Consider the following 24,691-nt stretch of genomic DNA (forward strand, 5'->3'; position numbering starts at 1 on the left):
TGATATTATTTAAATAACCACATGATTTTTTTTTTTTTACACTAAAAATGATGAATGATTTCTGGACAGCTCAATTGACATAAAGCGGGAGGACTCTTTAATGAGATTTGACAAAATGGAGACATATGCAGAATATTCGTTACAGCTCACATCGCAGGGGCCCTCCCAGGGAAGCAATAGAGAATTTTTCCCTTTTTTATTGTTTATAGGCATTGAAGCATTCCTTTCAATCACCACTTCTCTGTGGATTTTGCATTTTTCCAGGTCGTTTACGTATCACCTTCAATCAGAGAATTTGGTGGTTTATGGTGAATTGAGACTGTGGGTGGAGGAAAAGGACGGGTGTGTGGAGTTGTGTTAATGTGGGTTAGAAGTGCCCCAGGAACTTACCTTGCTCCTGATCAGCCTGACAGAGAAATTACATTGACCACACTGGCCAATAGAAGACTAAGCGGACATATCTTTGGTTGATTCTTATGCAATTAATCTCACACTCAGCAAACATACTTTTAGCAGTATGCTTGGACACAACATATTATCTATGGACATGTGATTAGAGAAAACCTTACTTAAATTCAAATAGCTGCCACTAAAGCATCAGTGATAAACAAGATTCTCTTCTTTAAAATTCCAAGTCAGCTATTCCAAGGTGATTCTCAACATTCTGCATTTACATTTTTATCCACAGTTCCAAACTGAAGATTATGCTAGAAGATACTCTTATTTGGTAGATTTTGAATGTAATAATTTCATGCTGAATACACCTAAATCAAAAGTGACTCCAATTTTCAGAACAATGAAAACATTTCTCACTCCTTTCCAGAAATATAGAATCTAGACTGTTACCCACATTCATTCATTCATTTTCACATACTCTCCCAAGTATCTTCTATCAGTCAAGGGCTCGTTACACATATAAAACATAAACATTTGTTTGCTTGCACATGAGTAAATTCAGATTATTCTGATATTCTTCAGGCTTCAAAAATCATTTTCAAGTATACATAAAATAGCAATGTTTCCCCAAACAGGGTTGCTTTAAAAAGAAATCTAAATAAGGCAACAGAGGGCAAAGCTAATACTAAATATGCTCCTGAAACCAAAGGCTATCATTCCATTAACAGCAAGAAGGCTATCAAAATAGAAAATAAAATCAGTCTGTTGCTGCCATGGCGTCTTCCTCAGGCTATGAGAAAATACTTCATGTCCAACCCTAATTTTTTCCATAGCTTGAGGTAATCCCCCGAGCTCAAATCTTCTAATCCCAGTTACTCAGAGTATGTGTGTCCCTGTCTAAACAAGAGTTAATACCAGTGCTCTGTCATTTCAAAAGGGTCTTGACACAGGTACTAAGAGCAGAAGCTTGCATGTCTGGAAAATGCCTGGTTGCAACGAGATGAAAAATACACTGTAAAAAAAGGAAGAGAGAGAAAGGAAGACCCTACCTGACTCTTACCTTCGCAACATCCCTGTCAGAACCCTGGAGCTCTTCCCCAAGTTAGCATCTGTTTCCCGAAGCTAGGAGGAGAAAAGCAGCATTAACACAGAATAAAATGAAACTTAAGGCAATTAGATTATTTTTAAAGTGCACTAGCAGGCAATGGTTTTCTTTCATGATGGAAAATCCAATTCATTAAAAAAAGGTTACATACTGTAAAATACATTTTTGATGCCTACACAATCTCAAAAAATTCTTGGATTTAGAAAATTACATGTAATAGATAATCCCAGGAGATTTAAACTGGATACTTGAACTGGATATAAAAGCAAATGTCTCACAGGCTGACAAAGTTTAATAGATATCTGGTCATAAATCAATATCTCTACCTTAAGAATGCACACAGTCCTAGGGAATAAAAACTGAAACAAAACGAGCTGAGGGAAGATGAGATTCATATGTTTACTTTCACTCTGAAAGACCTGCTGACATACTCCAAAATCTCCATCGATGATCTTCTTAGCCATGTGCATGTGTGCTTAGACGCTCAGTCGTGTCCAACTCTTTGTGACTCTTTGGACTGTAGCCCTAGTCAGGCTCCTCTGCCCATGGAATTTTTCAGGCAAGAATACTGGAATGAGTTGCCATTTTCTCCCTCCAGGGGATCTTACCCACCTAGGAATTAAACCGGAGTCTCCTGTGTCTTCTGCATTGCAGGAGGATTCTTTACTAGCTGAGCCATCAGGGAAGCCTCTTCTTAGCTACAGCACTAAATAAAATATCTACCTGGGGGAATTCTGCTATGGAGGCATACAGTCAGCTTAATCTTTCTGCATCACACACTTCCCCACCCCCTACCCCAGGCTCTACACCCTCCTTCACCGTCGCCATTTTCTACACGCGCTTGAAAGTGAAAGTGGCTCAGTGGTATCTGACTCTTTGCAACTCCATGGACCGAAGCCTGCTAAGCTCCTCTGTCCATGGAATTCTCCAGGCAAGAATACTGGAGTGGGCTGCCAGTCCCTTCTCCAGGGGATCTTTCATCAATGTAATTGCTATAGTCTATGCATCTGCCCAAGACCTTTTACATATTTTTTGGCTTATGTTTTTTTCTTTTACTGAATGTGTGAAAAGATTATCCCATTTCTACTTACCCTTTCACGTGCTCTCTGTATCTTTTCTCTGTCGTGACTGAGGTTTTCCAACATCTCCTGGCCAATTTGTTCTATGGACAAGAAAATCTGAGTTAGGAAAGATGACTTTGGCTATAAATGAAAAAAACCTTCTGAAGTACCAAAAGGATAACAGGTGAAGAATTTATTGAATGCTCAGGATTAGTTATATAAAAAAACCAATGACAAAAACCTACTGTACAGCTCAGGGAACCCTACTCAGTGCTCTGTGGTGACCCAAATGGGAAGGAAATCCAAAAAAGAGAGGGGGATATATATATATATATATATATATATATATATATATATCTGATTCACTTTGCTGTACAGTAGAAACTAACATAACATTGTTAAGCAACTCCAATAAAAATTAAACACACACACAAAATAAAGCTCAGTGAGCGGTTTCTGTAAAAACAAACAAAAAACAATGAACTATTATGACTCCGACATCCTCCTAAAAACTAGGTCTTCCATAATCCACTTGAACTGCAATTTTATTCATCGGGAAAAAAAAAATCTCTCCTTTTTTTTTTTCAGAAAATTGTTGTTAAGAGTCAAATGAGATAATCAAAAATCTTTTGAAATTTATAGTGTACCACACAAATGTATGTAATTGTATAGTACATGAAAATCAATGCACTCAATACACTCCGTGCTGGGTATAGACGCCGGGATGTGACCAGTAACCAAGATCAAGCCCTTCAACTCATGAATTCCTGTGCTAACAGTGATGGTTTAGCAGTTAAAGGACAAATGTCACATTAGAGTTCATATTTCACGGCACATCAAAAAAAGGACTGCATATTCCTTTCATGATAGAAAGCTCAAATAATAAGAACTGCTTAAATACAATAACCTCAATTATATTTTTGACACCTATACAAAACTGAAAATTCTTCACAGGTTACTAAATTTCTAGTATATCTCCTCTCAGATTGATAATAGCTTTTTATTACTGATGCCACACAATGTGTCCTTAAGGTAAAATTGGATATATGGCCCCAGTGGAGACACCATAAAAGTGGAAGATGACACCAAAAATGGAGAAGTAGGAAACAACTATGAGTTGCATTTTTCTTTTTGCAAAATGACTATAATATTCAATTTTGTCATACTATTTTGTATTATTATTACATTGAATTTCTTTAATCAACATAATATAACAATTTTAATATACTTTTAACTTAAAAATCTCTAGTATCTATGAACACCATCAATACTATAATTAGCTCAGCAAAATACTATTTATATAATATTCTCTCGTTCAAGAGGATGGTATTAGGACTTCCCTGGCAATCCAGTGGTAAAGAATCTGCACTGCCATTGTTTGGTTCCTGGTGGGGGAACCAAGACCCTGCATTCTGTGTGGTGTGGCCAAAAACAAAGCGGGGGGGGGGGATTTATGGTATATAATCTCAAACAAATATGAAATAATTTATTACTTGTGTGTCTCATCATTAGGATAATGTTTCCAGCAAAAATTCACGGGAAGGAATAAAGCAATGTGAGGATAAAATGAAAAATGGAATACATGAAAGGTTTTGGGGTTTATTCCTGCTCTCAAAGCATATCCTTTGTGGCACTGGAGAAGGCAGCACTGGAATGCAGGTGACAGATCCATGTTTCTATCAGGTTCACTGCAGGAAAAACTCTTCTGAATGGATCTACAGTCTGCTACTGAAGGAATCAATGGAACAAGAGGTGAAGAACTCCAGTCTCTTGAGATGTTCAAGTCATTCCCTCAATCTCTTTGCTTCCTGGGAAATATGTCACTATCCAAAGTACTAACCCCATCTGACAAAAGATGAGATATTGGCAAAAGTGCATATGTTCTGGTCTTAACAGGCAAATACTATGCATTTGTTAGAAACAGAATTCTTTACTTTCTTCTAAACCAGTCAATCCTAAAGGAAATCAACCATGAATATTCATTGGAAGGACTGATGCTGAAGCTGAATCTCCAGTACTCTGGCAATACAATGGAAAAGGCCCTGATGTTGGGAAAGATTGAAGGCAAAAGGAGAAGGAGGTGGCAGAGAATAAGATGGTTAGATGGTATCACTGACTCAGTGGACATGAATCTGAGCAAACTCCAGGAGATAGTGAAGGACAGGGGAGTCTGGTGTGCTGCAGTTCATGGGGTGGCAAAGAGTCAGACACGACTTGGTGTCTGAACAGCAACAACCTTCCATTTGAATGATCCACTAAAGAAAATTCTAGGCCAAATATATTAGAAATGCTGACACTTGTACAATGAAAAAAAAAAGTTCAAGCAAAGTAAGTTATGCATACTTATCTGTTCTGCTACCTCAATCAAAATAAAACAACAAATTAAGAGGGAATTATTTTAAAAATAGACTCTGCTTGCACAAAATAGACATTGAGGGATTACTTCACTAAAAAAAATAACATTGTTAGATTTACTTTTCTTGAATAACTTAAAAAAAAGCACTCACATAAAATATCAATAAGAAATACAAGAAAGACTATAAATCAATGCAGATGTGACATACTGAGTCTAGAGCTTTCAGATCTTTAAACTTTTGCAGTACAGTACCTTTAGAATGGGAACTGCCATATTGCCATTATTGAAATAATTTCAGAAATCATAAATTTTATGAGTACTGTACTTATTGACTGTGAGGATGTTCTGGAGATTAAGAAACAATGGGAAGCATAAAAGAAAATAAAAACTGATGCTATCAATACATGCTGGAACTCTGCATGTCAGTATGAACATGATGAATGAATTCCTGGAGAGAAAAGTTTCTTCCTGAACTTCTTCTGTCCTTTTCACAAGGGGGTTGGAAATCACTGTGGGAGTATAGCATTCAAACTTATAAAGTGAGCTTTTGTTTTCAAAATTACCCAGAATGAATCATCATATCCTTGATCTATGGCCTTTTTTACTGGGTCACAAACTACAAAATAGGTTTTGGCTAACATTTCCTCTCTGTTTCAATATATTTTACAGGGGATGGGGGATAATATCATAGTTATTCAACACTCTGTTGCCCCATAAAGGAATGGAGAAGAACCAGAGAACTATAAATCTGGCAAAATATTTCCTGAAGGACTGGACTGGCATCACAAAAGGCAAGACTTATTTTGAGGAGCTTGTACCACTGAATCACTTCCCTTCATTCATAAAATAATAATGTCACCTGAACAATCATGACATGTGAGTGAACTTAATTTTTAAAATGTATTGAATTTGTATTTTGGAGATGAAATATTTTCAGAAGGCAGGACTGACGGAAGTTCACATCACGTTATAATATAAACATGGAATATATATAATTACAGTATTCAATATAATTCACCAAAAATGTTCTATTTGATAAATACAAAATATTAAAAAAAGATGTTAGCCATTATGCTATAAAGTATATAAAGCATAAAATAATCATTCCTTTCTATACTTATATATAACTTTCTTTTTACAAACTTTATTAAGGATATGGTTTCCAACAAAGCTTCCCTCATAGCTCAGTTGGTAAAGAATTCGCCTGCAATGCAGGAGACCCCAGTTCGACCCCTGGGTCGGGAAGATCCCCTGGAGAAGGGATAGGCTACCCACTTCAGTATTCTTGGGCTTTCCCTGTGGCTCGGCTGGTAAAGAATCAGCCTGCAACGCAGGAGACTTGGGTTTGAGCCCTGGGTTGGGAAGATCCCCTGGAGAAGGGAAAGGCTGCCCACTCCAGTAATCTGACCTGGAAAATTCCATGGACCGTATAGTCCATGGGGTCGCAAAGAGTCGGACATGACTGAGTGACTTTCACTTTCACTTTTACTTTCCAAAAAAGTATTTAAAATTTGAAGACAGCCAGTTAAGTCTTCTTGGACTTAACTGGACATCAGAAGGTAAAATGATTTTCTGGCACTCAGAAACTTCATTAGTAATTTTAGTAACAGGTAAAAGGCATTCACAACTATCCAGCTGCTCTTTGTATATGGGGACTTCTGTGGAGTGTGGAGTGAATAGAAAGACTTAAAAGAGCTATATATAAAAAAAAATTTTTTTTTTAATGTGGACCATTTAAAAGTCTTTATTGAGTTTGTTACAACATTGCTTCTGTTTATGTTTGGTTTTTTGGCCATGAGGCATGTGGGATATTAGCTCTGTGACCAGGGGTCGAACCGGCACCCTCTGCACTGGAACCAAAGAAGGCCCTAAAAGAGCTATTTTTGAAGCATGTGCTTTCTTATGTATATTGCAGAATGCCAACCTGACAGATGCAAAACACAAAGTAATACTTTCCTAACAATTTGGAGTACTGAATTTTGGACATGGCTCAATAAATTCTAGCTACTGAGTTTAATAAAAGCAAAAACGTATTGCTTTGGGAGAGCAAAGTAGCCGACATACAGCTTTCTCGGGAGGGAGCTGCTCACAGAGTGACTGGATGAACCATCCTTTGGCATTCAGCATATCTGCCTGGACACTGACTCTGGCATCATGCCCTGAATGGGTTATCCTCAGTATCGATGTTACTCAGACATGAAGAGTTTCTTGAATTCTTGATCCCTGGATAGGTGGGGATGTGGAAAAGGCACGTCTTTTACCATCTTTCATTATTTCACAGTTCAAGGCATATAAAGAACTGCTTCCAATTCAGAAGTAGAAAGATAACAAATATTCATTCTCAGAGAAATAAGAAAAATCCAGACAAAATAATTATCGTTCTTTCTGGGAGATACCTGGTATATATGAGGAAGTTGTGATGAATTCTAGAGAGAAAGAAGCATCTCATTTGTGAGCAAAGGGTTGTGGCAACGTTCACACCTACAGTGAGTACCTGGTCTGAGTTCAGGCCTCCCTCTGGGAGGCTTTTCAGTAAAGGGAAATCAGTCAAACGTCCTGTGAAAAATGTAGGCTTGCAGAACAAAATGGGATCTGGAAGAGTTCTAAACACAAAAGCAAATTGCTTGGTTTGATAATTCTCGCCCAATCTCCAAATCTTGCCATGAAAGAGGCAGTGGAGAAGGGGCTGGTTAGCAAAGTGAAACCTCTTATTCCCACATATTCTTGCGGTGCTTGCCCTCTGAGAGTCAAGTCCAAACCTGCTGGAAAGCATTAAGAAGAAGGAGGACTGAGTTTTCATCAGAAACAAACAAGAGGACAGTGGAACAATATCCCCAAGAGCTAGGGGGATACAAAGTCATCCTGGCACTCCGTATCTAGTGAAAAGTATCTGAAACATAAAAGTAAAATAATGATAGTTTTACACATTGAAAAATGAGAGTATTATCGAGCAAAATTTAGTTACAAGAAATGTAAAGGAAATTCTTCAGGCTGAAGGGAGATGATATTAGATGGAAATTTGCGTCCACAAAATTTAGACACATGTAAAGCAAAATAATAACAACATATACAGAAGTAAAATATAAGAAAACCATAGCACAAAAGATGGAGAGGAAGTAAATAGAAGTATATGGTTGACAGTCTTTTAAATTTTATGAGAAGTAGTAGAATATTTATTCAAGGTAGACTGTGATAAGTCAGGGATGAAAATTGTAATTCTAGAGCTTCTCTGTCCAATATGGTACTTGCTGGCCACATAGGGCTTTTTAAATTAATTAAACTTATATAAAATTTAAAATTCAGTTTGTTGGTAGAACCAGTCACATTTCAAAGGCTCACTAACCACAAGTGGCTAATGTCACTGTTTTACAGAATACAGAAATAACATCTTGGAAGGATCTCCAAATTCCCCTGTCTTTACGATCCACTCGAAAGAAATACAGACATACTTACCTGTAGTTTGATTTAGGTAAAACACTTCCCTTCTCTAGGCCTCAGTTTCCTTAAATGTCAAATGACAGTCTTGGAATAGATAATCTTTAGTGCCCCTTCTAGCTTTAAAATATTAGGACTCAATGACTAAAAAATCTTAATGCCTCTTTTTCTCTGTGGAGCATTTTAGCAAACTAGAGAGCACGGGACAACTCAGACCCACAAAAGTATTCTACCCTCCTCCCCTCTCCCCCCAAGACAATGCTGAAAAAATAACAAATAATTCAAATTGAAATGATTTTAAGTGGTATCATATATTCAGAATGCCCAAGTCTACCACAGCACTGGTTCATGCAGTAGCCTACTTGGCCTTTGAGGACACCTGCATTTACTGTACTATAAAATATTTACAAGCACTTTGATGATGATATTACTACAGAAATACTTAAATATTTATATAACCTAAAAGTAAACTTATGCATTCTTAGTAGCGAACATATCAAAAGAATGTACAGGGCCCCAGGTTTCTTTCATTCTTTTATTTCCTTCTTTCTTTCAGCAATGATGACTTAACATTACCTACTTGGCAGATAAATATGTATTCTATTTTGTTTTAGGATGATCAAATCTATCATTAAGCAATTTAAAAAAATCATCAGCACTACTTTCATCAAAGTCATAGCAGAACCTCCCCTTAGTTACCTGGTTTGCTGCAGATAATTAGCAAATGCTATTCCCAGAGCCCTCAGACATCAGTCAATGAAGCTGTGCCTCCAATAATGATGCTCTGGAATGAGCAGGTACTATGTAAATTGAGGTTGTTAAACAAAAGGAACCATGTTAATTACAGCTCCATTCAGAAATGAGAATGAATCTGTTCTATTCTATGAAATAAGACCAGAGCAGCAGGAAGGACATCCCATTTTCACAATTCAATAAAGAATGTTAAAGCCAGGAGATGAAGCAGCAGAAAATCTGAATGGGCAAAACTGTCAAAACACATTCCAAAGGCTCACTTGGGGAATTTACCAAACATGTATTTACTTAACAGACAAGGGAGCCGGGGTCAGCAGCGTCCAGATCTCTGGGGTGAATGAATGGATCATTCTTAAAAAAAACAAAAAGGGCTGTAAACTATTGACAAGTGACTAGAAAGTAATTAGAAAGCCTTTCTGAAATCATTATGGGTAGAGTTAATCACTCTCTGTATTCTTCTGTGAGCTATACACATTTCTATCACTGAATGTATAACATTCTATTGATAATTATCTGCTTATTCAGAAGTCGCTATTGGGAGAACCGTAGGATCTATGTGGCTGGCAAACATGTTTTGCTTTTGTGCAACACTGTTTTAAGCATTTCTGAACTGGTCTGCAACAAAAACAACAACACAATTTTTTTAAACAAGTGTATTTCATATAAAAAATTGGACCTCGAGCTTCTTTTGAAATTTGGAATATAGAGCAATACTGAGTCCCCATTTCCACATGATAAGCACAGGCTCATCGTAAGAGCCAGGTCATGGAGGCTGCCACCTACCTTCCTGACCCTTTCCCCTCATTTATGTTCCTGCTTTGCTGCTATAGGATCTGCCGGTGATTCCTTATTTGTATGTTCTTCCTTCCCTGTGAGGCTGTAAACTTCTTTTAGCGTTAGTTGCTCAGTTGTGTCCGGCTCTTTGTGATCCCATGGACCGTGGCCTACCAGGCTCCTCTATCCATGGAATTCTCCAGGCAAGAATACTGGAGTGGGTTGCCATGCCCTTCTCCAGGCTATCTTCCCAACTCAGGTATCGAACCTGGGTCTCCCACATTGAAGGTGGATTCTTTACTGTCTAAACCACCAGGAAGCCCAAACTTCTTTCAAGAGGAGGTCATTTCTTATACCTCCCAGTGTACGCAGCATTTTAAGAGGCAATGGATTACGTATGTAGGTGCTCAGGAAATTTGTGTCCATAGGAACCACTGAGCTTGAAAACACAGTTGTCTTCTATAAATTTATCATAACAGGAGTCCAGAGTTTTAGAAGAAATTGAGCCTTGAGAGTAATTAATTGCACAGATGAGCAAACAAGGGTGAGGAGTTCGAGGGTGATCATTCAGGTCCCACTGCTAATGACTGACAGAGCTGCAACCATGAACCAAGTTTCCGAACTCCTATGTCAGTGATCTTTGCAGTCAAAAAATTTTAATTAAATGAAAGTGTCTTCCAAATGCATTACAATGTGGGTGATAAAGCACTTTAATACTTTAATATACATTTAAAATGTCAGTGCCCGAGAAAGGCCTTTGTAATTATTTGGGCAAGAGTGGGAAAAGAGACAGTCTCCACATTTCCTGGACACTGTTCCCATATAGCAATCCCAGCTGTTAAGGAGGAGTATGCTGTGGTCTCATGGTCTTTATTGGAATGGCCTTCTGTTGTTCACAAATTATGCAGAGTAAAAAACGTCCTAGAAGTGTCCTTTTTGTCAAACCTTTGACTTCAGTCTATTTTTGTTCTCAAAAAACAAGAGGCCAATTCTCTTGTAGAATGGTAAAATGCCCATCTTACTGACCCCTTTCCCCACTTGCCACAATGGCAAGGAAAGTTGTTATGCTTAACAAATGAATCAGGTGAGGTGGGAAATTTAATATATTTGAATTGATCGTTAATGCTGTGAAAAGCAAGTGATGAGGAGCTGACATTTCATCCTACCCCCACTCTCTCTGTCTCTCTCACATGCACACAAATGCATGTATGTGGTAAAACCTATTTTCCTGGCTTGAGACCCATGCACAGAGATTAATAGGGTAACACTTTACTGAAGTGTTTTGGAATGGAAATAGGGACAGATAAAATCATAAAAATGCAACTGTCATAAATACAAATAATACTAGAATAGTAGGATTGTTTTCCTTGACATCCCTTTTCTTGATATTGTCTTTTTTCTTAGTCTTAACTCTCTTCTTGGTGTGAACTGAAGCTGGAAGGGAAAGAAGTCCTGAAGAACAGAATCACTTCTCTCCTTCTGGTGCCGGCATGTGGCAATGGTGCATGTCCAGATCTAAACACATGAGTAGTGAGACTCGCATGGCTTGTAATCTTCAGGTTTAAGTACTAAAAATTACCGAAACCACACCAAGTTGAAGATATGCCCTGGCTTCTTTCACTCAGCTTCATGTTTTCAGAATTCATTCATGTTGCGGCGGGTGTAGTTCCTTTGTTGTGGTTGTTCAGTCGCTCAGTCGTGTCCGACTCTCTGCGACCCCACAGACTGCAGCACGCCAGGCTCCCTGTCCTTCACTATCTCCCGGAGTTTGCTCAAACTCATGTCCACTGAGTCAATGATGCCATTCAACCATCTCATCCTCTGTCATCCCCTTCTCCTCCTGCCCACGATCTTTCCCAGCATCAGAGTCTTTTCCAATGAGTCGGCTCTTCACATCAGGTGGTCAAAGTACTGGAGATTTATGGAGTAGAGTTCCTTCATCGAGTATTAAAAATATTTTTTAAATTTAATGTTCCATTATATGGATACACTACATTTTGTTTATCCGTTCATGCACTGATGGATATTTTGGTTTCTGCCCCTTGGCTATCGTGATTAGTGCTTCTATGAACAACCATGTACAAATACTTATTTAAATATCTGTTTAAATATCAGTTCTTTTGGGTATGTGCCTACGAGTGGAATTACTGGATCATATGGTAATTCTGTGTTTAACCTTTTGAGGAACTGCAAAACTCATTTTTCACAGTGGTTATCCATTTTACACTCCCACCAGCGATGCAGGAAGGTTCTTATTTCTCCTGGGCCACCTTGTTATTTTCCATTAAAAAAATTTATAGCCATCCTAGTAGGTATGAGAAGGCAATGGCACCCCACTCCAGTACTCTTGCCTGGAAAATCCCATGGATGGAGGAGCCTGGTAGGCTGCAGTCCATGGGGTCGCTAAGAGTCGGACACGACTGAGCGACTTCACTTCCACTTTTCACTTTCATGCATTGGAGAAGGAAATGGCAACCCACTCCAGTGTTCTTGCCTGGAGAATCCCAGGGACGGGGGAGCCTGGTGGGCTGCTGTCTATGGGGTCGCACAGAGTCGGACACGACTGAAGCGACTTAGCAGCAGCGGCGGCATCTAATGACGTTGAGCACCTTTCATGTGTCAGTTGGTCATCTGTATGTCTTCTTCAGAGAAATGTCTATTTAAGTTTCTTATCCTTTTTCAAATTGGTTTGTCTTTTTGTTGTTGAGCTGTGAGAGTTCTTTTTATATTCTGGATGCTACACCCTTATCAGGTATGTACTGTATAAATATGTTCTTTCATTTTGTGGGTTGTCTTCTCAGTCTCTTGATAGTGTATTTTGACGTACAAAAGTTTTTTAATGTTAATAAGTCCAATATATCTATTTTTTCTTTTGTTGTGTTTTTAAGTGTCACATTTAAAATTCCATCGCCAAATCCAGACCATGAAGATTTATCCTTATCCTTTCTTCTAAGAGTTTTATAGTTTTAGTTCTTACACATAGGTCTTTTTTTTTGGCTGTACCCCACAGCTTGCAGGATCTTAGTTTCCTAACTAGGGATGGAATCTGTGGTTGCTGTGGGGGAAGTGTGGACTTTTAACCACTGGACCACCAGGGAATTTCGTATATAGGCCTTTGGCCCATTTTGATTTAATTTTTCTTTATGGTGTAAGGAAGGAATATTTTTGACTCACAGAAAACATTTAGAATTCCTATGGAAGAGGTTATCTTCTTATACATCTTATACATGTTAACAACAACAATCTAATTTATCCTCTTACTCAAGAGCTTGACCAATGTTTCCACTGATTTATAAATTAAAATTTTATGTTTTATGCAGTATTTTTTCATATCTTGACCCTTCTGAGCACACTGAAAGCAGACATGTACGTTTAAGTAGGAGAAGGAAGCATGGATATACTGAATACACGCAAAACAGAAAGTTACTGAGTCACTGAATCTGAAGAAACACAGGACAATGAGTATGAGCAGGGAACACTGAATATTAATGCTGCTGCATTCGAGCATTAAGAAACACAAAACTTTGACTTAAAGGATGATCATCATTCAAGAAATATCAGGCAGCAAACCATGTTGAAAATTTAGAGGGGAAGATTGAGAAAGTGAAAAGAGGATCCTTAAAGGTGGCTTTAAGATCTATCTTAAAGGTAGATATTAAAGACATGATAAAAACAAGCTAGTGAATATAACAGAAAAGACAGACTCACAGATATAAACTAGTGATTACCAGTGGGGAGAGGGAAGGGCGAGGGACAAGACAGAATGGGGATTAAGAGGTACAAAATAGATAAGTTACAAGGATATACTGTACAACACAGGGAATACAGTGAATATTTTGTAATAATTATAAATGGAACATAACCTTTAAAAACTATGACTCACGATGTTTTACAACTTAAACTCATATGATTTTGTACATCAACTATATCCCAATAACTTTTTTTAGAAAAAGAAATAGTCTAGAAATAAAAATTCAGTGTGATAGAGTAAGTCAGTTTCTTTAATTTTTCAACAAAATGTCACTCTTGCTATTCATGTATCTAGTCTGAGAGCAAAGTCAACAAATATATGCGATACTGGCTGCCACTCTTAATCCCAAACACCTGGCAGATGTCATCAATCTATCACATTGCCCTGAACATGCCTTGCAAGTAACCCTCTCCTTGCAACGCTCCAGGCAATTGCTGCAATTGATCAGGCTTGGCACAAGCGAGACGACCTATCTGCTATCCAGGATCTACAGCAATGGGGTCTTTTTTCAACTGACAACACAAAACACCCACTCTTCAGCTTTCGGCCAGTGCTATCATTCTTGGGTTTTCTGCCAACTCTTTCCTTCTAAAGTCCAAGGGAAATGACTGAAATGTGAAGGAGACAGTCAATGGCAAAGGCTCTCATCGGGTGGTGTGCTTCTTCGGTTCTGGACTAGACACATTCATGGCACTTTTAACAAACGGGGTTGTAGAGGCCTCATTCTAGGCTGACTAAACTAGAATTCCTGGGAGCGAGGTCTAGACATGTATGTTCTTAAAATTTTCTAGAAGTCACACTAGAAACTTTTTAGAAGCCATAAATAATTTTCTAGTTGGTCTCTTTGTTAAGACCTGGCTTTCATTCTTCAGCACTCTTTAGTACCATATGTCTGGCTCCAATACAGAACTTTATGCCTTTAACAGTGGGACTTTGGTAGTCATAAGATTTCTTTAAGAAATTACAATATAAAGAATATTTCTACACTGTTTCAGTCAAGCTAATTTTAAGAACAGGACTGATCACATTCCTTTGTCTTATTTAAAGACCACCACACACTTCCTCCCCTTCCTGACTAAAAAAAAATTTTTGTGACAGTTCAGGAAATAATTCATTTTGTACCATTGGACAATGCAAGCTATGTAATTCAATGTGTTTTCTTCTTTGGCCTGAATCCTAGGAAGCTCTGGGTGAGTTTAATCCTTAGTTATTACAGCATTGCTTTAGGATTCCTTTACACATCAACCCCCACCTCCACCCCTACCCAAGTCTTCCTTTTACTTCCTGGTTTCTGGCTTCCGTCCTGGGTTAGGTTTTTTACTCTTGATACACTTACCTGACCTTTTATTGTAAAGTACTTCTTTTTGTGGAAGTAGATGGGACATAGATCAATCACTGTTGTTTAGTCACTAAGTTGTGTCCAAGTCTTTTGCAACCCCAGGGACTGTAGTCTCCCCAGACTTCTCTGTCCATGTGATTTTCCGGGGAAGAATACTGGAATGGGTTGCCATTTCCTTCTCCAGTAGATCTTCCCGACCCAGGGATCAAACCCATATCTCCTGCTTGGCAGGTGGATTCTTTACCACTGAGCCACTTGGGAAGCCCAGATCAATCAATTTGTTGTTCAGTCGTTCAGTTCTGTCTGACTCTTTGCAACCCCATGGACTGCAGCAGGCCAGGCTCCCTGTCCTTCACTATCTCCCAGAGTTTGCTAAAACTCATATCCATTGAGTCAGTGACGCCATCCAACCATTTCATCCTCTGTCGCCCCCTTCTCCTCCTGCCTTCAACCTTTTCTAGCATCAATATCTTTTTCAATAAGTCGGCTCTTTGCATCAAGTGGCTAAAGCGTTCGAGTTTCAACTTCAGCATCAGTCCTTCCAACGAATATTCAGGGTTGATTTCCTTTAGGATTGACTGGTCTGATCTCCTTGTTGTCCGAGGGACTCTCAAGAGTCTTCTTCAGCACCACAGTTCAAATTATCAATTCTTTGGTGCTCAGCTTTGTTTATTGTCCAACTCTCACATCCATACATCCAAACATGACTACTGGAAAAACCACAGATTTGACTATATGGATCTTTGTCAGCAAAGTTATTCTCTGCTTTTTAATATGCTGTCTAGGTTGGCCACAGCTTTTCTTCCAAAGAGCAAGCATCTTTAATTTCATGGCTGCTGTCATCATCCACAGTGATTTTGGATCAATCAATAAACAAAAATAATTCAGATTGTTAAATACAGATTCCTGGGCCCCACAACCAGAGTTTCTAATTCAGCAGGTCTGGGCTGGAGCCCAAGAAGTTGCATTTCCAACAAGTTCCTGAATGATGCTGATGTTGCTGGTTCCTGAGGACTATGTTTTGAGAACCACTATTCTAGAGTAGGAATGGGCAAACTAGGGCCCTGGAGCCAATACAGCCAGCCTGTGGCTTGTTTCTGTAAATAAAGTTTAACTGAAACATACACAAACACACACAAATTGTACACCAGAGTAGTCTATAGAGAACTCTAAAAGCTAAGGGGGAGAATTTATACTGTACCATGAAGCAGACAAAAAGATGGAGACAGTTTATTCCTGAATAAAGCAGAGGGCTCTGCATTTTAGACACTGACATTTTGAGAGGTAGAAATTAATGAAACTCAAACAAGGGAGTTAGTGAACAGGTGGAGAAAAGCATAACAAAAAAGGATGGATAGTTTCATTGTATATTCTAGCAGAGTTTTAAGGTGATGTGACCTTAGTATTTTTTTTAACTTGAGATGTAAGGTGACAAAAGATCCAAACTGAGCCCAAATTATTGTTTTCCTAAAATAAATAAATAAATAAAAGGTACGAAGGAGCTAAAGATTTTCTAATATTTATGCTGCTCTTCTGACATTAAAGAAAAGGCTAAATAATATGGATTTTGATAATCTAGCTCATCAGATGTCAAGTGCTGGTCAATGTCAGGTGAAGGACAGTAAAGAATTATTCAATTTTGCAAACTGAAATATCAGTCTGATCTTAGAAGGATAGTAGATAATCAAATGTGCACTTAGAGACTTCTTTTAGTAAAACTCATAAATATAGTTTACTACTGTTTGCCTTTCTTAGCAAGCACTATGACATCGGGAGTTTCTAAAATACAGAATAAAACAAGCAACTATTGTTTCCAATACAACAGAGAATTTACTAGACTTCATCGGCAAGGCTGTATACTAAACTTATTAGCATAATTCTAAGAAGAATTTTTAATTACATCTCAATAGGCTCCAATACGGAGAAAGCAATGGCACCCCACTCCAGTACTGTTGCCTGGAAAATCCCATGGATGGAGGAGCCTGGTAGGCTGCAGTCCATGGGGTCGCTAAGAGTCACGACTGAGCGACTTCATTTTCACTTTCCACTTTCATGCATTGGAGAAGGAAATGGCAACCCACTCCAGCGTTCTTGCCTGGAGAATCCCATGGACGGAGAAGCCTGGTAGGCTGCAGTCCATGGGGTCGCACAGAGTCGGACACGACTGAAGTGACTTAGCAGCAGCAGCAGTAGCAGCAGGCTCCAATAGGGAACCACTAAAATTGAGTCTTTTACCAAACTTCTGTGTAGAGTATTAACAAGTTGAGATGGGACTTCTTTTGAGGGAAAAGGTATGTATGTAGGCTTAAACCCTTAGCCATTAAAAAACAAAAAATGACTTCATTCATTTAATATATACCCAACAAAAGTTTATTGCTTACAGGCTGTGTATAAAATACTGAAATGAATGTTTCCCTCCAGGAAAGGTTTCTTTTTTATTTTGGGCCATTATTTATTGACTGCTTCATTGTATGCCAGCTACTGTGCTAAGCACTTGACAGATAACTGCACTTTATCTTCAAACGAAGCAGACTATTACTAACCTTTCCTAAAGATAATGTGAGGCTCAGAAAGGTCAGGTAATTTGCCCACAGTTGGCTAGTATTCAAAACCCACATCTGATTGATCCCCAAGCCAATAGTTACGGCCATTGGCATATACTGTGCTTTCACCAGTCCATAAATGGCCAAAATCATAGGCATTCTGGGCAAGCAATTTGGAGCAACACTTTGGATAAACACATAACAAAAAAGGAAGCTGCTTTTATGAATTTTCCAATGTCTAAATCAAATACAAGGATGAAGGTATAAGGCAAACTTTAAAAAATTAAAAAAAATGACTTCTTCCACTTGAAAGAAAAGCAAGATGAGTCTTCTAGGGTCCAAGAGCCTTATATTCTGGGGTCTATTTCCCAGCCATCTGGCCTGTTTGTCCGACTCTTTCTTCTACCCTCAATCCTAGAGTTCCCAGTTCCTCTCCAGGATTTCGGGCATTTTGTTTTTTGTGAGACATGCAGTGACTGTACACGTGCTCAGACAGTGCTCACTGTCGATGTAAGGACCACTCATTTCTGAGAACTGAACTAGCTCTCTGGTTTGTTTTCACCATCCATCTGTCTAAATTGCCTTGTATCTTTACGGTGTTTCTTATAGGGGCTGCAGGTTTGATTTCACTGAGGACTTGTCTATTCTGAAGTTCAGGCGTCTTTCTAAGTAAACCTTGGCTTGACCACACTACCAATTCCCTTCATATCATCTTTTTTAAAAAAAACTTATTTTAACATTTTCTTGGCCATGCCTCACAGCATGCAGGCTCCTAGTTTCCTGACCAGGGATCAAACCCATGCCCCCTGCATTGGAAGCACAGAGTCTTAACCACTGGACTGCAGGGTAAGTTCCTTCATATCATTTATAATTCACAGAACTGGTGGGGTTCTTTCTCACCTGAAGCAAAGAAATTCCCGTCACTATAGAATTCTCGATGTTCTACTACATTCCACTGTAAACATCCTATTAGGAGACATGGAATTTCTAAAGGCTCAGTAATCAGAGGACTGTGCTCTTTTACCATTCCTGACTGAGGCCAGTGTTCTAAGGAAGCTTCCAGAAATATACAAAGTAATAGCTCAATTGCTAACAATTTTCATTCGATAAGAGTAGGAATGGATACAGTGGGCTTTCCCAACTTTCTATTTCAACCTTCCTTCCTCGGAGGGTCCATCATTGGACATGGGAAGTCCAAAGTCTATTCATTTTTCCCCCTTGATATAACAAAAGCATACTCTCAAACAATTTGAAAAATTACTATTACTAAATTATTTATTTTAAAAGGGACATCAGTTTCATCAAAGAGGGACTGGGATCATCAACTATGAGAGTGGTTATTCCAATTAAAAAGGATGATGCCAAGATCTTTTCTACCCAATTTAGGCACTGAGATACTACAAGCTATTTTGTCATCATTATAATCTGATCTAAAAAACATGCAATAGACCACTTATGCATAAAAGAAACTCTGAGGACAGGGTTGGTCCTGATGTTGACTTCTCAGAGCCAAGGAAGCTATAGCTTCCCAACTACAACTGAACACCACCGATCAGCTGGCTTTGAATGTTGCTCCAGCCACAGAGCAGTACTGAAAATTATGTTCCATGTGAAGAAGAAAAACAACCACCTTTTCAAATTACAGAAAAGATTTACAAAGTAAAGACCAGGAAAAAGACTTATTTACCCTATCACAGCAATCAGTCATGTGAACAAATGTTTATAGCTGTTTTGAATCAACAGAGACAAGACGTGAAAAGGATCATAAGAAAGCATGCAAAACATCTTCTAAAAGAGAATGTTTTGTGATCTGCATCCTCCCCTCCATGTCCAGCATGTTGCAGAGCCCGCAGTAGGTACTTAATAAATATTACACATGTAATATGATGCAATGTAATGAGCCATGCTTCAAATTATAGATATCAACTCAGTTTTGGGGACTGGTATACCTTGAGAACCCAGATGATGCCAACACATAACGAAACTTCTTTTTTCACACAAACAGAAAGCTCAGGAAGCTGGTGAACAGCTCTGCAACCTAGAAACTAGCTGTGCAGAGCACTCTTTGAATACGAATTAGCAGTGGGTAATGGCAGCATATTTATGAGGTCTCTTGCCGGGTCCTTTCCTCCTGTGAATGCTGTATAATTCATTGCGTGCGCCCTGACCCCAGTGCGCTCCTGTTCTGACAAATCATACTTGATTAAGACAAATCTTTATTAGTTAGCTAGTCAACTTCCCCATTTATCACTGGCAAATCCCATTCTCCTCTTTAGGTGCAGGAAAAGTGACTGAAACCTTAACAAAAACACGTACCCAAACATCTAAATACAAATAAAAGATGTGTTATACACAGCAAGTAATACCAGAAGGCTCAGAGTTTTAAGAGATGATTAAACAAATTATTTAATAGGTACACATTATACCCACTGACGAACTCAAACCCACTACACATCTCACCCAGACTGAGGAACGGTTCATTAGGAATTTTTAATATACTCCTTAACTCCTGTTTGAAAACAAAATGTCATATTTAAAAACTGTATTACTAAGTTGGAGGTTCAAAATACTGAAAAAAAAAAAAGATTGCTGAGTAGAGAGAATGTTTAAGGTTCCTACCAAAAGAATAACAACAACAGATCTTCTAAAACATGAAACAGAATAAGGCAGAATGAATTAAAAATTATCCTTGATTCTTTAGTACCTTGGAAAATATATCTTTTTTTGGTCTGCAGTATTTTCATGAACTGCAATGTTGTACCTTAAAGATGATTTAATGTATTTATAGTGGGTGGTATTCATTGTAGAGTCTGATGCACTGAGCCTGGGACCAGAACTGTTCTCAGAAACCTGAAGATGAGGTCATCAGTAACAGAGAAGCATGCCGTGTCCTGGGCTTGCCACTGACTAGAATAAATAGCATCACAATTTGGGGCTTCACTGGTGGCTCAGACGGTAAAGTGTCTGCCTGCAACGCGGAAGACCTGGGTTCGTTTCCTGGGTCGGGGAGATCCCCTGGAGAAGGAAATGGCAATCTACTCCAGCACTCTTGCCTGGAAAATCCCATGGACGGAGGAGCCTGATAGGCTACAGTCCATGGGGTTACAAAGAGTTGGACACGACTGAGCGACTTCACTTTTACTTTCTGACAATTTTAAAAAATTGTCTAGTTTCATGGAGGTAGAAGTTGGTACAAACCATTAGCTCTCTTTCCTAGTGAGAGTGAGAGAGAGATAGTAAATCAGAATGAGAAGAAAACATGGTTTGAGCTGATTTTCATTTCCCACATTTTTACTCTTAAACCTTGATTCCAATGGTGGAGGAAAATCTTTCTACTTTTTTCATAAGAAGCTAGGACATCAATCTGGTGTATAATTGATAAGTAATTTCTACATAGATTATAATTGGTCCTTTAAAAACAAAGCAGAGACAATGTGTAATATAGGAATTCTGTGACAATATGTTTATGTAAGATCCTAAACGTTCTGCACTAATGATAAATAAATCTGTAAAGAATGTATGGAGGGGGGGAATCCACTTTTTCTCTTGACTTTAATGAGACGCCAGTTAACACTACATAGTACACATATCATATTTTACTTTATTGATGTCCTTAAGTGTTAAATGGAAAGTAACATTCAAAAACATTTTGCACGTTGAGGCTGTCTTGTATTTCCCCAAAACTCCCATTTAGAAAATGTGGATACATCTTGAGAAATAAGGTCAGAGCTTGGTATGAGAGACTTCAAAAGAACACCTAGTGCAGTGGGAAATAGTGTGTTGATGATTTTATAAGCAGACCAACTCTGATTATATCTATGGATTCAGAAGGGATCACACCTAAACAATTCCTCCCCGTGCTACAGGTCTTTCATCATGATCTCAAAGCACTGAACGAATATTCCAAAAGTGAAAATTGCCATCGTCCCTTTGGAGAACCTTTGTTTCAGTTGGGGGTGGGATGGAAAGTTAAGTAGTTTACAATAGGTCCACAGAAGTAAAGGAAAAGTTTTGTAGGCATTTTTACTTGTTCATGGATTTTTCTACCCTTTTTTTTCTTTTCTTGAAAATCCTGATGAAAATCAACTTTCCCCAAACAATTTGCCCGTGAAGACAAATCTTACATCAGAGGTAAAATCAGAATTCAATTCAATAAACATTATGCAGAGCCAATTACATGGCAGGCACCGTAAGAACACAAAGAATAAAGCATGTTTCCAACACATACAGCTCATACTGAAATGGGGCAGAATGATGTGAAAATCGCTACCGCTACAACAAAGCGTAACACATTGTACAGGTTCTAAATAGAGAAATGTGCCAAATGAGTTGGACCAACGAGCATACAAACATGATACTCTCCACCGACCTGTTCATCATCCTGGCAGGTCTCCAAGAGTTCACATGCCACAACTTCCACCCCAGGCCTCTGGTCCCCAGCTTGATCATCTGCCACACAGTAAGGTGGATACCTTTTGACATGCTTTAAAAACTGAGTGCCCACTGACAACCTAAGTGTAACAGACACTCTACTGTGCAACTCACATCTCTTTTCAAATCTTAGAAGATAAATCTGAAGATCTATGGAAACACGATGCTAATTTTATTCATTGTAGCTTTGGAATGGACATAATGCTAACCCGAAACTAACTGTAAAGAATAAATATTTGAAACAGTGGGATGATGAGTCATCAGGTAATCTACAAAAAAGGTTTTATTTCTAGCAGTATTTGCAGGTAAAAATGATGAAAGGTACCTGGTCCAGCTACTCCTTAATGTATTTATAGTGGGTGATATTATAAAGGTATTATCATCCAGTGGCACATAAATCAGATTGGATGATAAGAAGATAGAATTCTCTCCTGTCTAACCACTCCCCATATGTGGCCTCAGGTAACCAAGAGGCCATCTATTGCATCTTGGTGTTGTTTCTTTCCTTACATAACATCTGGCACATAATAGATCTTTAATAGTAATACTTCTTGGATGGATGGATGGATGGATGGTTGTATAAATGAATAGTGGGAATATCCAGAGGGGGAAAAACAAGAATGTAAAGAAAAGTAAAAGGGAAGAACATTAAAAACAAGAAAGGCTAAAAGGTAAAAGTGATACAGAGACTTATTAAGAGAGTTAAACACTGACAGGAAAAGAGCCTGATGCTGGGAAAGACTGAAGGCAGGAGGAGAAAGAGGCAACAGAGGATGAGATGGTGGGATAGCATCACCGACTCAGTGGATATGAGTTTGAGCAAACTCCCAGAGATGGTGAAGGACAGGGAAGCCTGGAGAGCTGTAGTCCGAGGGGTTGCAAAGAGTCGGTGACGACTGAACAACAACAACAACCCTGACTGGTGGAACTCTAGAGTCAGCAGAGATGTGGAAGTTATTTATTCCACTCAGGGGTTGGATTAGATCATCTAGAGAAAAGCAGTTTTTCTAAAGGGTGTATCACGAAGAGCATGGGTGAGAATCCAGACTTCTTAACTCTTCATTTCATATGCGATGTAACACTAATACACAAGCAGAAAGTTCAAGACCATGAAAATCAGTTTAGACTCCTTCTTATTAGAGTCAATGAATGGCCCTAGGGCATGGCTCCTTAAAATAGCCTCATCACTCCTGCAATCATGGGTGAAATGCTAGGGAGGCAGATTTCCACCAAGGAGAATCCCACACAGCACTGGTCTAACTCATCATTTCAGTGGTATTGTCTGAGACGAGTCAGAAATACCAAATATATACCCATTTATACTCTATAATGAGTAACTGGGTCAAAACAGTGGCAAAAGGGGGGAGAGGATTTCACTTTTCCCTTATAGTTGACTTTTTTAGACCTTATTTAATTTGGGGAAAATAATTCAAATAGGTTACATACTCAGCTATTGTAAACTGATCACTCATTCTTCCAAAAAACAGTTACTAAGTGCTTACTATATGTGCCAGGCATGGGAATAAAAATCCAAATGTGGCATGAGACGATCATAATGAACTATTAGGCAAATAAAGGTTCTTTGAGAGTGGAAGTTAAGAACGTTTAATGTTATAAAATTCACTTGATGAACACTCCGAGGTTACTTCCTCATCCACACATTTTAATGGACTACTTTCACATGATGAGGACTTGCAAACACATTCCTAGAAAGCAAAATAAATATCAAGTAATCATATTGCTTTGTTGATGTGTTTAACTACTACAGAGAGGAAACTCGTCCCCACCCCAGTATAATTTTGCCATTGTGTGTAAGGTTGGTAAGTCAGTATAATCAGATATTCTAATTGCAAACATTTGATGGAGAAACCCAATTCTACAGCAAATTTTCAGAATGTGTTAAAATTGATGTCAATGTCTCAGTAATTTCACAGTTTAAAAAACAGTTAGAAATGTAATGACTACACTACACTTGATTAAAGCATTTACAGCTCTAATCAAAAACTGACAGCAAGATCAAAGATGTTAACTTAAATCTCTCTTCTAATTATGTTTAAAATGCCACACCTCAGGCCTGTCTCTCCTCTTCTTTTTCAAACCAAATTCTGCTTAAGAAAGATCTAACACTTCTTAACAGTTCATTATCCAATAAAACTATTCAAAGCTTAAAAGCAATCTACACAATTAGTCAGGACCTCAGGGAGTCCACCGGTAGTCTTTATTACAGGACTTCATATTAAAACACCTTAATTATATTTGTCAAATGGATTTCATTAAAACCCATCGTCACTTTAATTTTCATATTTTGACAGTGCTGGCATAGGCATTATTACCACCTGCCAGGCTAGGAACTACAACGAAATTGTCAAATTCCTTCAAATCCTAAGCAGTTTCTTTTGTACCTGACTGATCGTTTTCCCTGGATGGGTAATCTATTACAATTAGGAGAATTAAAATACCCCGACTTAAATTCTACTCTGAATATCCATGTTTCTTGCAGGTGCAGGAAAAACCAACTACATCCACGCTGGGTTGCCAGGTGCACTGTGCAGAGAGGGTGATGCACACGCTTTGCTGTGTATCTGAATAGCAAAGCCGAGACATCAAACAGAATGCTCGATGATTCAATCACATCACAACCATCAGGACTTGAAAGCCAGGACTTTTTTCTTTTTTTTACCTCCTATTCATTATGCTGCCATATTTTATAAAATATACGGTGTTTCTGGTCATTCACTTGAGATTCA

The 24,691-nt window shown here is 38.4% G+C and overlaps 1 protein-coding gene across 8 annotated transcripts in view; it reads right to left on the bottom strand.

Moving 5' to 3' along the window:
• Positions 1–24,691, bottom strand: part of VTI1A (vesicle transport through interaction with t-SNAREs 1A) — a 369,166-nt gene that overhangs the window by 145,720 nt on the left and 198,755 nt on the right. For 6 of the 8 annotated variants that reach the window (XR_011462780.1, XM_070363699.1, XM_005888659.3 and 3 more), the window contains 2 exons: positions 2,593–2,663; positions 1,457–1,518 (listed from right to left, as the gene is read on the bottom strand). Coding sequence is in view for 7 of the 8 variants with exons in the window: in XM_070363699.1 (XP_070219800.1) it covers positions 1,457–1,518; positions 2,593–2,663 (133 nt within the window). In the remaining variant the exon portion in view is untranslated. Of the gene's footprint in view, positions 1–1,445; positions 1,519–2,592; positions 2,664–24,691 lie in introns of all 8 variants that reach the window. The other 2 variants (XM_070363702.1, XM_070363704.1) reach the window with 1 other exon arrangement.

Source organism: Bos mutus, chromosome 26 (assembly GCF_027580195.1).
Source record: "Bos mutus isolate GX-2022 chromosome 26, NWIPB_WYAK_1.1, whole genome shotgun sequence".
Lineage (NCBI taxonomy): Eukaryota > Metazoa > Chordata > Mammalia > Artiodactyla > Bovidae > Bos > Bos mutus.